The sequence below is a fragment of the Asparagus officinalis genome, chromosome 5, assembly GCF_001876935.1.
Source record: "Asparagus officinalis chromosome 5, Aspof.V1, whole genome shotgun sequence".
Classification (NCBI taxonomy): Eukaryota; Viridiplantae; Streptophyta; class Magnoliopsida; order Asparagales; family Asparagaceae; genus Asparagus; species Asparagus officinalis.
The window spans coordinates 42,225,160-42,241,739 of NC_033798.1; the positions used below are offsets into that span (position 1 = coordinate 42,225,160).

The 16,580-nt window shown below is 33.9% G+C and overlaps 1 protein-coding gene across 1 annotated transcript; it reads right to left on the reverse strand.

Annotated features, from left to right (window-relative positions):
* LOC109841754 lies at positions 1,648-5,337 on the reverse strand. Its single transcript, XM_020410696.1, has 6 exons — positions 4,944-5,337; positions 3,411-3,596; positions 3,165-3,344; positions 2,771-2,942; positions 2,331-2,434; positions 1,648-2,000 (listed from the first exon to the last, which is right to left on the reverse strand). The coding sequence occupies exons 1-6, from the start codon at positions 5,335-5,337 to the stop codon at positions 1,648-1,650; spliced, it is 1,389 nt and encodes a 462-aa protein (XP_020266285.1).

Consider the following 16,580-nt stretch of genomic DNA (forward strand, 5'->3'; position numbering starts at 1 on the left):
TATATATATAACTATATATATGCCATAGAAAACCAAAACTTATTGTTATATAGGTATATATTTAATTTAGCTTATAGTATAAGTATATAGTATATAATATATATTGACTATAGTATATAATATAAGTAGTTATATATATTAGTCAGTATATAGATAGTATATATATATTATAATATATATATAGTATATATATATATACTATATATTATATATATCATATATATATATATGAAGAAAACAATAAATGTGTGTGTATAAGATATTGAGCTTAACGTATTAAACACACGATAATATAAACCTATACTAAATTACCCGAAGCTTTGATCTTGATCTTCATTGTAGCTCAATCTTGGTACAATGTGCGGATGGAAGCTTAAACTTGGATTTGAATTGAATTGTACATGCTTCACTCCACAATTCGCCAACCTCCTTGATATGATCGTTATGGCGCAATCCATTCCATCGCTCCAACTACGGTTGTTTGTCTACCATACATGAAGAATGTACAAACACGGACACTAGACAAACAACATTAGTAGTAAATTGTTTGTAAATCATCATCAAAACAAGAAGGCCAACAGATTCAACGTAAGGAGAGAAAAAAGAGAGGAGAAAAAGTTGATTTTCAGAGTACTTGGCTGCCTGACTGCAGTGATTCAAAAGCTATTTTCTTTAGAAGAATGATGCTGGCAAGCGTACTGTGCTGTTTTCGTAAAGGGTGTTGGAGATTTGAGTTGATACGAGTTTTAGAATTTTTGTGCCATAGTGGTAATACTGTATTTTCTCTTGTGATTTAATCCTCAAGTTTAGGTGTAGCTTCGAGGAATTGTACTATTGATTTATAGTGAAATATTTCTTTCTGGATTGCCCTATTGACGTAGCCGCGATTTGTTGAACCATATTAAATATTGGTGTTTGCTTGCATGTGATATTTCCATTAATGTCATTATTTATTTCTTATGTTTAATTCCGCATATAATCTTCATAAAATTTCTAACAAGCTTGTGATGAAAGGTTTTCTGTAAAGACTGGAGGGGCTAGCTTGGTCATGTGAAATGAATTAAAAATTTTCAAATCAGAGTTCTTAGGAGTGAGCAGACCATTAGTTCAATCTGTTTTCACAAATGTTAGCCATAAAAAAACGAAAACCAAAAACATCCTAGTTTCGGAAACCGAGTATAATGAAATTTGATTTGGTCAGTTCAGATTGGTCTATGCATTTCTGGCTTGAACTTTATGTTACTTGGATACAAAATAAAGATACAAATTAAGAGTTGGTGAAAGAAATATGTGAATTAAGAGGATGAAAGACAGAATGATGCAAATCATATCATATCATATCGTATGCTTCCTTTAAAAGTGTAATTTTAGAAAACCTTTCCGTAGTCAAATAGTATTCTTGATATTTTTAGATATTATATATACATTGTTATTCTATCCTAAATGATATGTTTAAATACATAAAACAGCTTCACAGTGTAAATAAAACAGCAATCATACCTTCCCTCGACGCCAGGGCCAGCCCAAGCTTTTTTGAGGCCCTGTGCGAAATGATAAAATGAGGCCCTCTTCTATATAAATGTTGAACTATAAATTTATTGAATTATATTTATTTTACAAAAGAAATAATACATAAAAATACAAAAATTACAAAAAACGATGTTTTCGTGCATTTTTTGATGCAAAATCATCAATAATAGAATCTATATCTATCTTTTCCAACATATCCTTCTCGATGCATAGAATTGCAAGGTCATTCAATCTTTCTTGTAATAATGTTGAGCACAAATATGTTTTTATCAGCTTCAATTTTGAAAAACTCCTTTCCGCTGATGCTACAGTCACAGGTAAAGTTAATAAAATTCGATATGCAATCAAAACATTAGGATAACAATCAGCAGATTTAACAAATTCAAGAATTTGGGCTGCTGTCTTTGACACATCTGGCAAAGTCTTTTGCAGCACTCTTAATTCAGAGAACATATCATTTAGATCAATATCTGATGAATCATTGAAAGATAAAATGTTTTGAAGATGAATGCAACAATCTCTCAATTCATTATCGTTCAATGACTTCAAATTATCTGAGTCATATAAAAATCCAAAAATACTTTCAAATGTTTGTAATTGTTTAAATCTCTCTTTCAATGAAGAGATTGCCATATCCACCACAACAAAAAAATAATTAGTTCTAAAAGACTCTTCCAAAGATTGTATTTCTTCATCATGATCATTTTCATCATATTGCCTTTTTCTAAATATGCGACGTTTTATTTGAAATATAGGCTCAACATCCATCTTAAGTGCAATACTTCTAGTAATATCTAAACTCTTTTGAAATCCATCATATCTATAATTTTCAAAATACAACATCATATCTTTTACTTGCTTGATAGTATTGTTAATGCTCATAGTTTTATGTTGTAATAGTTTACTCACCTTGTTAATAGGAAATAAAATGTCATACCAAATCATCATACCAAGTAAAAATTCAAAATTTTCAATAGCAGTAACCAAACCTTCAGCTTCACTCTTTGTTTTTGCATCTTCACAAGTGTTATATAATTCTCACAAAGCCAATCTTATTTGAGGGGCTTGAAATCTAATTGCTTTTACACTTTTAATTCTACTCTCCCAACGAGTATTTGATAAAGATTTAACAGTAAATGATGGAACATTGTCAACTAATATTTTCCATCGTTTAGTAGAGCTCGAAAATAATGAATAAATATGTTGCACAACTCCAAAAAATAAAACAGCTTTAACACACGAATATGCCATATCACTAAGAGTAAGATTGAGACTATGACAAGCACATGGCATATATAATGCTCTTGGATTTACTTCCAACAATCGTTTTTGAACACCTTGGTGTTTACCTTTCATATTAGAACCATTGTCATACCCTTGTCCCCTAATATCATCCACATTAAGATCAAGTAATTTCAATATATTTAACAATTCATTAAAAAGTCCTAATCCAGAGGTGTCATCTACCTTTAAAAATTCTATGAAATACTCCTCTATTCTACCAATTTGGCTCGACATATCTACACAACGGATTACTAAGACCATTTGTTCTTGATGGCTAATATCCGGAGTACAATCAAGAATTACAGAAAAATATTTTGCTTCTTTAATAGTCTTTATGATAGAACTTCTAACACTTTGACCTAAGCTAGAAATCAATTCATTTTGTATTTTGTGACTAAGATAATGACGATGAATTTCATGATTTTGAATACGCCTAACATGATCTTGCATGACTATATCAAATTCTGCTAGCATCTCAATAATTCCCAAAAAATTACCATTACTATTTTGATAAATCTTTTCGTTGCTTCCTCGAATAGCCAAATTATTTTTAGCAAGACATTTTACAACAGCTATTATTCTAATCAAAACATGACGCCATCGTTCTTTTTCCTTCATAATTTCCTTTTGCAAGTCATTATCTATGGTTTGACCTTTTCCCAACCTTAATCTTAGTTCATTCCAAGAGTTCATGTTAGTTATGTGTTCGATGCTATTTTCATGCTCTTTTAGTCGTTCACCTATATGTCTCCAATCTTGTAATCCATCATTTGCTAACAAAGCTTTATAGTTATTAGATTTGAACAATTTACAACAAAAGCAAAATACCTTATCAATATGTTTAGAGTAAATTAACAATTTTCGATCTCTACTCTCTCCATTACTCAATTTTCTATTGAAATGTGTATATGAAAAATGTCTACCCTCTTTGTCTAAAGGAAAGTTAAGATTTGTTTCTCTTTCAAGCCCCTTCTCAACTAAAATATCTCTTGAATCATTATCAATATTTTCCCATGTTCTAGGGTCATAGATATCAATATTAGGCACATATTTACTATCATTATTTTCATTATCGATAGATACATTTTCAACATCAATGGATACATTTTCATCATCAATAGGTAAATTTTCATTATCAGTAGGTTAATTTTCATGGCTAGTAGGTGTATTTTCATCTAATTGTTCAATATTTTCATGAGAACTTGAACTTTTGGAGAAAAATTTATTAATAGCTCCTTTTTGTGATTCGACCAAAGAATCTAATCGTTTTCTCTTTTTTCTTTTTTCATAACCAGACAATTGTTTTCTAGGAATCATTTTATAAAACAAGTAAACAACAAAAATAAGAAACTAAATAAATATCAATAGATAAATAAAATAAATAACAAATAAAATACAAATAAAATAACTTAACTTAACAAAAGAAAAGGAAAAATATCACCTGATTTCTTGAAATAAAAATGTAGTTAAATGCCAAATCTTCTAATATTATCGCAATGCCAAATCCTCAATAGTATTATCTCTTCAATAGAATCAAAACATGAATTGTAGATGAAGAATGAAGATGAATTGTAGTCGTAGAAGAAGATTAATAAATTATACTATAAAAATACTACTTACTTCACTATTTATAGTAGTTAGATACTCCTAGTACTACTACTAAACGGTAAAAAAAATAAACGGTAAAAAAATTACTACTAAACGGTAAAAAACAAACGGATATAAATGATAAACGATAACATTATTGGTGTGTTTCCTAGTTAATAGGGAATAGTTAATTGGGAATTAATTCGTTCAAATTGAATTTCCTAAACTTTAGGAGACAAATGAGCAACTAATCATAATTGTAGTACTAATTGGTGTATATTTCCGGTAAAATGTAAATCAGATGGGTCATGGGTGTTAGGCAGTTATGCTTAGGCAATGGACATAAATTATTATTTAATTTAGTGGGCTAGTATTAGATTATTAGGCCCTTTTTTAAACAAACAAAAGACTTATTGGAAAGAATTAAGAAATATACTATGGGCATTTTTAAAAATTTGGGGCCCCCTTTGAAATGGGGCCTTGTGCGGTCGCCCCCCCTACCCCCCTCTTGGGCCGGGCCTGCGTATATGAAAAATGTCTACCCTCTTTGTCTAAAGGAAAGTTGAGATTTGTTTCTCTTTCAAGCCCCTTCTCAACTAAAATATCTCTTGAATCATTATCAATATTTTCCCATGTTCTAGGGTCATAGATATCAATATTAGGCACATATTTATTATCATTATTTTCATTATCGATAGATACATTTTCAACATCAATGGATACATTTTCATCATCAATAGGTAAATTTTCATTATCAGTAGGTAAATTTTCATGGCTAGTAGGTGTATTTTCATCTAATTGTTCATTATTTTCATGAGAACTTGAACTTTTGGAGAAAAATTTATTAATAGCTTCTTTTTGTGATTCGACCAAAGAATTTAATCGTTTTCTCTTTTTTCTTTTTTCATAACCAGACAATTGTTTTCTAGGAATCATTTTATAAAACAAGTAAACAACAAAAATAAGAAACTAAATAAATATCAATAGATAAATAAAATAAATAACAAATAAAATACAAATAAAATAACTTAACTTAACAAAAGAAAAGGAAAAATATCACCTGATTTCTTGAAATAAAAATGTAGTTAAATGCCAAATCTTCTAATATTATCGCAATGCCAAATCCTCAATAGTATTATCTCTTCAATAGAATCAAAACATGAATTGTAGATGAAGGATGAAGAATGAAGATGAATTGTAGTCGTAGAAGAAGATTAATAAATTATACTATAAAAATACTACTTACTTCACTATTTATAGTAGTTAGATACTCCTAGTACTACTACTAAACGGTAAAAAAATAAACGGTAAAAAAATTACTACTAAACGGTAAAAAACAAACGGATATAAATGATAAACGATAGCATTATTGGTGTGTTTCCTAGTTAATAGAGAATAGTTAATTGGGAATTAATGAGTTCAAATTGAATTTCCTAAACTTTAGGAGACAAATGAGCAACTAATCATAATTGTAGTACTAATTGGTGTATATTTCCGGTAAAATGTAAATCAGATGGGTCATGGGTGTTAGGCATTTAGGCTTAGGCAATGGACATAAATTATTATTTAATTTAGTGGGCTAGTATTAGATTATTAGGCTCTTTTTTAAACAAACAAAAGACTTATTGGAAAGAATTAAGAAATATACTATGGGCATTTTTAAAAATTTGGGGCCCCCTTTGAAATGGGGCCCTGTGCGCTCGCCCCCCTACCCCCCTCTTGGGCCGGGCCTGCTCGACGCAGGTCCGAGTAAGAGTAGGACTTTAATATAAATAGAATTATAGTTCAAGTTCCCTTTTAGTCAAGGACGTGGATGAAATAGGAAAATAATCCTACACGGGGGTCCTCCGTAAACAATCATATATGAAGTTAATCAAACTATACTAAAGTAAGTGGTCATCGTAGACTTGTAAATAATTGATTTTGACTTCAATTCTTGTTATGTGTCAAACAATTCTTATAACTTTAATCAGTCAGCTTTACTCCAACATTAACATTGTTCGCAACTCACAGAATTATCCATCCCGATGAACAATCTAATATGCTAATTAGTCCTTAAAGATGATTGTATTTAGACATACAACAGGCCCCTTATTCCCTCAATTGAAGGGTTTCTTTATCAAATATATTTTAGTTATTGATCAACAACAGATAGGGATTACAATGAGAAAAGCTTAAAGTTCAGGAGTTTTGTGACACCCCAAAGTTCAAAGGGTTTTAGTGAAATTATCGTGTTTTTTCCTGTTAGAATTAAAATGATCCAACATTTAGATGTTGTCGGAAACAATCTTTGCTTGTTATATGATAGATTGTGAAACTTACACGCTTTAGCACAAGTTTTTACATAATTTCTTACATCTGAAAATATTTTCCCCCCGATGGATCTATCTTTAAAGCTTTGAATTACAGCCATCCAACAATTAGATGAAGTAGATCAACCTTTTTTTCTGGTTTAATAACATATAAACAATCTATCATGCTTGCCCATGTAAATTCACGATCACCAAATAAGAAGGGATAACAAATGTCCATCTAAGCCTCTAAACATTTTTATTTGAAAAATTAGAAGTTAATACAAATTCAATTAGAAATTTAATTAGAAATTGATTTTTATCTTTGAGAGTTCTTGTATAATCTGATCACTATGAAGTTATCGTTGAGAGTTTATTTTATAGGAGTTATATATAGAGTCTTGATTACTTCATATTTAAATGTAATTAGTTTGCTTAAGCCTTCATATAGGCATGTCTTCACTCATGGACATGCAACCAGTGGCGTGCGTAGCCACGATTATTTTTTGCCCTGGACGAAAAATAAAGGTGGTCTACGAGTATTATGTCATGAGGGAGAGGAGGGAGGCGCGGAAGAGGGAGGAGGGCTGGGGATTGTTGAGATGGAGATCCTAGAAGAGGAGGGAGTGGAGGTTGGATCTGTGGGACAGGGAGGTGAAGCGGCGGGAGAGGAGAGGAAGCGAGGGGAGGAGGGAGAGGTCGTGGGAGAGGCGAAGTTTCTTGCCCTGGGTAGCTGGCCAGGGCAAGCAAGCTCTGGCTACGCCCCTGCATGCAACAAGCCAGAGAATCAATAAACTAATCTTTTTGTACATATCCTAATCGAAATCTCAATACTGCACCATCATACAACTCTGAACATTATGTTGCGCACTTCTGTACTAGCACGAGCCGAAGCAAATAAAAGTGGAGTTTTCTTTATTGATGGGCCCAAAGGAGTTGTAATGATATTTATTTCCTGCTCTAATTGTCAAATTAATATCAGAAGGCATGATAGCACTTGATACATCAACATAGGGTGTAGTAGTGGAAATGACATATGGAGGCTAAATAGTACACTATAGGTTTAAGATCAAAATCCCAATAGAATCATCTTATGTGTAGGATATCCAAGCAAATGAAATATCCCAACTGTTTAAGATAACCAAGCTCATAATTTAGGATGAAACTCCAATGGCTAAACATGTTGCAAGTGAAAACACTGGGATATAACCTTTTGGATATAATGGATCAAGATGAACCATTTGGCAAAAAAAGGGATTGTGTTTAGCAGCAAATTCAGACAAGTGTTACCCGTAGTCCCCCATGCAACAAGATAAAAAATTGATAGTGAAAATTTATTCAAATCACATCTATGTAACACAATGGAAAAATTGTGGCTATCAAAGAATCAAGCATGGACATACTTTTTAGTGACCTCCTTCTTAAGAATGGGAATGGAGATGAATCGACACTAGCTGATGACCTAATAGCATTGCCCACTCCGATATTTATCAAGAATCAAAGTGACCGTCTTCTAGAAGATTCTCTCATAAATTCAGGCTTTCTATTTTTTAGAAGGGAACTCCACTTTGTTAATTGGTTTGAATCTCTTTATATTGGTTTAATTTGTGGTAATAAAACAATAGAGTTAAGCAGTATAGAACTGTAGAAGCTTCAAATCATAGTGCAAAGAGCTAATCAACAGAATCGGATTCTTGCACATGTCAATTCTCAGATGCTAGCAGTTTAATACTTTCCTTGAATCCTAAAGTTTAATTTGACCCCTCAACACCAATATTTCTCATGCAATAACAATTTTATGCATGTTTGGTCTACTTTAAAAGTGTAGAAACTCACCTCAGGTGAAGATTGAGTAAGTTTTATTCTTTTAATCATGTATAACTTCCTTTAGAATTGTTTTACCATATTCAAAATGATATTAGTTTTATGTATTAGTAATTATTAATATCTTCATATATTGTTTATACTGTTCTTAAATTGATTGTATCATATATTTTGCCTATGAAATATTGTCTGCTACAAAAAGAATCTTTCTTAACATCATTATGTACAGGTTTAAAAAATTGATCTTATTCAATACAATATATTACATAGTTACAATAAATTTTTTAACAAACGAGTTATAATAAAGACATAAACCTAAAATTAAAAATCAAAGTATTTGACCATGTGTGATGCATTAATTAAAATATGAAACAATCTGGGAAAATAAAGAAGAAAATTTATAAACTCCCACCCACCCACCAACCAAGTCTATATATAACATCATGCTCTTTTCAAAAATGGGAGCTTGAGAAAAATTTCCTATGGACAAAAATACTCTTAATCCTTTTAGAATTTATTATATTATCATATGTTAGTACCTTTTTCTTGATGATGATTTATAAACAATCCCTAACATCATTTGTCTAGTATTTGTGTTTGCTCATTAGATATTCTAGACAAACATCGATGTTGGAGGTTGGTTGGATTGAGCCTTCACGATCACATTTAAAGGAGGTTGGTGGAATATCGGAGTGAAGCTATGCACAATTTAAGTCAAAGATTTAAGATCAAGCTTCATCCACAAACCAAGACAAGCTCATTGAAGATTCATTGCTTGGTATAGTGTTATAGTGTTTTAGGTGTTTATACTTTGTGTGTTAATGCTTAAATCTAAAACAATATTACACACATACACGTTTTCGGTTTATACCTTTCAAGTTTAAATAAATATGAAACAAATAGCTATATTTATATACATATGTACATGTTTCATATTTATCATCTTTATTTTGGAAAATATTGTGTTTGAGCATTATAGACTCGACAATATTGGTTTATATCTTTTATAAAGTCTATTAATCCATTTAAAAGAAGTTTGAAACTTGGTTGAAATCATTTTGTCAAAATCATGTGTTTTTGAGATTTCATATTTTGACCGATTTTACAAAATGATGAATTTTCACAATTAGGAAGTGTAATTTAAAAAATTCTATTTGTAACATGTTCATTTTCATGTTTATAAATATTTCCCAAAGTTTTATATTTTTTGGAATTTATTTGCTATTTTTAAAAGCACTTGCAATTCAATGTTCTGAAAATTGCATATATCAGTTTTTGGTCGACTGAACAATTCCTTCCGGTTGACCGACTATTAGTTTTTGATCGATCGAAAAGGTTCTGCTGGTCGACCGACCATAATCAATTTTTCTAGTTTTGTTTCTCAGGGATTCCTCAGTCGACCAATAACTTTGTTTCGGTCGACCGATGGACACCCTTCGGTCAACCGACCTGTGTCATCCGGTCGACCGAACTGATGACCGTTGGAATAACAACTAGTTTTTCAGATTTTATAGTTTTATGTTTTTTGTTGGTTTCTTGGGGTCCCTATATATACTCCATACCCTCTAAACTTCTAAGATTATCCAAGACAAGTTTTAATCAAGTTTTTGAGCAAGTTTGTTTAAGAGTCTTCAAGTGTTTCAAGTTTTTTTTTTTGTGTGAAGAAGTTTTCACAAAGAAGATGCTTGCATTTTCTATTTGACGAATCCAGCCTCATCCCCTCATCTACATCTTCTTGTGATTTTAGAAAAGTTTTCTCAACTCAATTATCTAGCTTGCTCATACTCAATTTATTATATTTATATTTGCTAGATCAAGTTGAGTTTGATTTTGTTATTTCTCATTCTTTACACACACAACCATTGAGCTTTTAGTATTTTACTTTAAGTATAATTTGGGTTGTGGTGAGTATATCATTGAGAGTGAGCTTACATTGAGTTCTCATATATTATAAAGAACAAACATTTTTCTTGTGCTTAAATTGTGAGGTCACTTTGTACTAGACAAATACACTGAGAGGAGTGTGTGGTGAGAGACGTGGTCGATACCAAGAGGAGTAGCATCAGAAGTAAAGTCTAGAGAGAGGTTGTAAATCCAGGCACTTAAGGGAGGCGACGAGTGAGAGACCAACACTTGATGTTGTAGCGTGTGATTACATTGTGAGTGATTGTGAGAGTTTTCGATGAGCTAGAAAACCGAGATTATGAGGTGTAAACATTTTGGGTGAACGTCAAAAACCCGTTGTGATAGTGGATTCTCCCACGGAGTGGGGAACGGAGACGTAGGTCAGAAGGACCGAACTCCGTGATCATATTGTTTGTTTGATGTTGTAGCGTGTGATTACATTGTGAGTGATTGTGAGAGTTTTCGATGATCTAGAAAACCGAGATTATGAGGTGTAAACATTTTGGGTGAACGTCAAAAACCCGTTGTGATAGTGGATTCTCCCACGGAGTGGGGAACGGAGACATAGGTCAGAAGGACCGAACTCCGTGATCATATTGTTTGTTTGATTGTCTCATTGCGCACTACCTCATTTGTTTAGTAGTTCATGTTTATATCGCCCTTGTTTAATTCCATATAGTTGCTTATATCTCATTGAATATCATACTTGCAAGAGTTTATAATTAATAAGTTTTAAATTAGTATTAAAATCGGATTAGATTAGCACATTATCATATTCACCCCTATCTAGGGTAATTTCATCATATCTTATCATAATTAGTTTTAATTAATAGGATGAGCCTTCAATTATCCTATCTTATCCTAATTAGTACATACATAAGCTCAGATTTGATTTAAGCATGTTAAAAGTGTTAGACCCTAGGGGGGATGATTAGGGTCGTATGCTAATCTAATCCGATTTTAAGCTAAGTAAAACTAATTCAATAAAGTATTCTTTCAAGATAGATATACAATGTGTTATGAGCAAGAATAAGCAATATGAGCAAAGAGATATATCCTAGCAAAGAAATATATGATGAATTATATGCAAGGATATATAAACTAATACAAGGGTGAAATAAATAATCTACAAATATGATAGGGCAATATGAAGAGTAATACACAAAGGCGATATAAGATATGAATACAAGAATTAGTACGCCAATGCAATCACAAACAAAAGATATGATCATGAAGTTCGGTCCCCACGACCTACGTCTCCGCTCCTTACCTCGAGGAGATCTCCACTAACACAACCGGGTTTTCTACGCTCACCCGAATAACGTTTACACCATACAATATCAGTTTTCAACACTCACCGATCAACGTTCACAATCTCACAATGTAACTACACTCCACACCCTCTAAGTGTTGGTCTCTAGACCGTGTCATTTCTCAAGTGCTCGGAATTATCACCTTTCTCTAGGCTTTACTACCGACCCCACTCCTCTTGGAAGCGACCCCGTTTCTCACCACATACTCCTCTCGGTGTACTAGTGTAATACAAAGTGAATCTCACAATAAGCACAATACAACAAATGATTATTCTCTACAATGGACGAGAACTCAATTAAGCTCACTCTCAATTGATACAACTCCCCACAACCCAATTATACAATGTATGCAAATACAATAAGCTCAATGGTTGTGTGTGTAAGCAATGAGAAAATTAATTATAAACTCAATGTAAAACCCTAGTTCGATGAAAATGATAAACAACAAATAATTAATACAAAGCTAGTATTGAGTTTAGAAATTCTTTCTAAAAAATAAGATGGAGAGATGGATTAAAATGAAGCTCAAACAGTGTAGATGATCTCCTCCACTTGTAAGAAACTTCTTCACAAACAAACTCTTTTAAAACTCACTAAACAAACTTTAAAACCCTTGTTAAACTTGTTTAAAATATTTCTTTTATATAGATGAAATATGAGAGCAAGGGGGTATTTATACCCACTCAAAACTTTAGCAAAAACCCCAAACAAATGACCCAAAAACCCCACAAAAATAGCTGTTGGAAATAGCCGTTTGTAAAACCTCGTAAAATACAATGAATGAGTTTTTATTATGAAATATATGCTTATATCATAGATGAATGTGATAGCAAGTGTTTGGAGATCAAACAAGTTTATTTATGTAAGAGAGAACAAGTGTAAGGTCAGCACACAAACAAACATGCACAAACATGATTTTTCCTGTCCGGTCGATCGTGGCAGTCAACCGCGCATCGGCCAGACAGTTTTTCCCAGTTCGGGTTGTATTGGGTTTTTGGTCAGGTCCGGGAGACCCTCTTCTTCATCAGCCCAAACCCTAGCAGCCTCCTCCTCCCCTCTTGAAAACCCTAACCCCTTTCTTTGGCAATTCTTGGCGGATTTTGGGAGTTTGAGCGAGATCCAGCGGCTTTCAGCAAAGGAGGACTTCTTACAGCGTTGTTTGGAGTTGTTCATCACCCCTCCGGCGAGTTTCATCTCGCCCAATCCTACACCACTGTTTTTAAATGGTTTTAATGATGTTTTCATGTTATTTGTGAGCCTAACATGCTATTTTATGTATAAAGATAGATCTTATTATTGTATATTATAAATAAAACAAGTTTTTAGTTAATAAAATCACCCACGAATTTCTTAATGAGGATCTAGATCTAAACAAATTTTAAAATAAGAGTTTTGAAAGAAAAATATTTGTTTTCAAAGGTTTCGACATGTTTATGTGTGTTTAAATATGTTTTGATTTGTCTATAGTGATTAGACTGTTCTTCACATATTTTTGATATGCTAAATCACATATTTGTGTACATGAGTTGACTACGGACATGAGCCTTAGATTTATTCACCGGGGTATGAGAGTGAATAGTATATATGTTGGTTTTGACATTATTCACATGTTACAATCCTCGTGTTGGAATATAAACTATTGAAATCCTTGTGTCGGACTATAAACTATTAAAGTCCTCGTGTTGGACTATAAGCTATTGAAGTCCTTGTGTCGGACTATAAACTGTTGAAGTCCTCATGTTGGACTATAAGCTATTGAACTCATTGTGTCGGACTATAAACTATTGAAGTCCTCGTGTTGGACTATAAGCTATTGAAGTCCTCGTGTTGGGCTATAATCTACTACAGTCCTCATGTTGGATTTTAAGCTATTGCAAATTTATGTATTTGACATATGACAGGTCATTGATAGTATGATTGGAGATGGAGTTATTGCTCCACGTTATAGCTTTTGGATTTGGAATTTAGCTATTTACAATTTGAGCTAAAGGAGACGTACCTATGCTCGTGTTATAAATTTCTAACCGTCAAACCTCCATTTTATTTTACAATCAATGATTGACTATCTATATGTATTATCAGCTATTTTCTTATCCTTCTAGCCCTTCCCCGTGGGGTTGGTTGAGATGTTACAGGCTAGCGCTTGACGCTCTTTGTTTCCCCTCTTTCAGGTAACGAGCCAGGTGCACGGATAGTTGTAGCTTGATGGAGTTGCTCTAGTTGTTATTTATAGTTATTGTTAGTAGCTTATGTCAGAGCTCCACAATACATGTATTTATGAATATTTGAGTTATTATTCTAGTTTTGTAAAGCCGATGTACCTTAATGTTATTTTATTTGATTTCCTATGTCGAGACACTTGTATTCATCTCAGATATTTTCTTTTTAGGGATTTATGTATTTATATCAGTGGCAATGATTTTCTTCAGAGTATCTGTTGTTTAGTATTCCTTCTGTATATTCTCTTACCTGTTTTGTACCTTCACCTGTTGTTATTTCCACTAGATAGGTAGTAACTATGATGGTAAAACATATCGTAGCATGATGTTTGGTGCTTGGCAGGCTTGACATTCTTGGTTTCACCTTGGACTATAGCCTTGTTAAAACCAGGGGCATCACAGTTAGTATCAGAGCTCTAGTTCCAGTATCCTTAGGATCATCTTGTGTCAAGTCGTGGAGTTAGAGTATATTTTCTTAGGATTCATGTATAGAATCCGCTAGAAAATTCTAGAATGAGTGAGGACGTTATATACGCATATTCAAAAATTACGAATATTTTTTTTGTGAGACTAGTATACTTTGATCGAAAAGTAACTGCCTGGATATATATTGTTATATGTTATGTATATATATATTGTGATATGATATGTTATGCATATCGGGGAGAAGACGTGGTCGAGGTAAACTCATACTCGGAGAGCTGGGCAAGCAGAGCTTGTGTCGCATTAAGATTTTGGAACACTCGAGAAATGAGAGGCTATCTGTTTTCGCCAACAATATCACCTTATAGAGATCCACCACCCGTTGTACCAGTCATACCTATTGAAGAATCAATACCAATGATTTCATCATCACCACAACCAACTATTGATAGAGCCGCAGAGCAGGAGGCTTGGTTCTGTAAGAATAAGAAAGATATAGGACATTGAGAACACCATAGTGCAGGGCACACTGGATTCATGTGCAGTTTATATATAAAAAGGAATATGTGAAAATTTCTTAACGTCTACTCAATACCAAAGCAGAGGTTAGATGTATTCAGTGCAGAGGACATCACCGGTTGATAGTAGCGAAGATAGCAACGACTTCAGATTTTCGCCGGATTAAATAATATCACTTATTTAGGAAAATTTTGTTCACTTCTTCGACAAGCAGTTAGAGCTAGTTCGATTAAAGCGGGGAGAAATGCCTGTAGTTAATTATAAAATCAAGACCAGCATAATAGCAATTATAAGAATAAGAGACATTTTTTAGGACCCCAGCAGCAGCAGCAACAAGGCCCTTGTAGGAGAGGACCCCAGCAGAATCAGAGAGCGCCTCAGTAGCGCAAGTTCCAGAGTACTTGTTTTAAGTGTCACAAGCTTGGCCACAAAGCATCAGAGTGTTGCAGTACACCAGCAGGAGCCCAGCAAGAGAGAGGGCAAAATCAGCAGCAGAATCGATTTCAGGGACGATGTCATGGCCAGCAGATGAGACTAGAGGTATCGCTAGTAGTTCTGCAGATTGAGGGATAGGTTCGTGCAGTTCAGGAGGTCCATCATGGATGGGTAGCTCCATATGCTCCACCTCCAGTAGCAGAGCAGCCTCCAGCCACCGGTAGAGTCTATGTGGTAGTCCCTCGTGATCATAGTGCGAGCAGGGCCGTAGTGGAGGGTACGTTCCTCGTGAACTTCTTTCCAGCCCGTATTCTTTTCGATTTAGGAGCTTCACATTCTTTCATATCTTATGCTTTTATAATTAGACTTCAGCTCATAGCTCAGCCTCTAGACATTCCTTTGTCAGTTTCCACCCCTCTAGGTGAGATGTTGCTCTTAGAGAGCATTTGTAGGAGGTGTGTTATCAGTTTAGATGAGTCTGAATTCGTTGTTGATATGATAGTATTGAGCATGTCAGAGTTTGATGTCATTCTTGGTATGGATTGGCTATCTTCCTACCACATCAGTATCAACTGTTTTGCAAAAACAGTCAATTTGCGAGCATCTGATGAGTCTGAGTTAGTTGTAGCCACCTCTCAGGGGAGCCAGTTTGCAGAGTCATTACTGGCGTACATTGAGGAGGTAATGCTTCGGGATCAGAGTATTGATATATGCGAGTTTAGAGTTGTCTCAGATTATCAGGATGTTTTCCAGGACATACCTGGGTTACCTCCTGTGAGAGAAGTTGAGTTTTGTATCGAGTTACAGCTAGGCACAGCCCCGATATCCCGAGCACCCTATCGCATAGCACCTGCTGAGATGAAGGAGCTACAGACCCAGTTGGACGAGTTGTTAGCTCAGGGCTTTATTCGTCGGAGCCATTCTCGTGGGGAGCGCTGGTCCTCTTTGTGAAGAAGAAGGATAGTAGTATGCGATTATGTATCGACTACCGTTAGTTGAACAAAGTCACTATTCGGAATAGATATCCTTTTCCTCGGATTGATGACTTGTTCGATCAGCTGTAGGGAGTGTAGTATTTTTCGAAGATTGATTTTCTTTCTGGTTATCATCAGCTGCGGGTTCGGGAGATGGATATTCCCAAGACCGCCTTTCTGACTCGATATGGGTCCTTCGAGTTTTTGGTCATGCCATTTGGGTTGGCTAATGCACCTACGATATTTATGGATTTGATGAACCGGGTCTTCCGTACA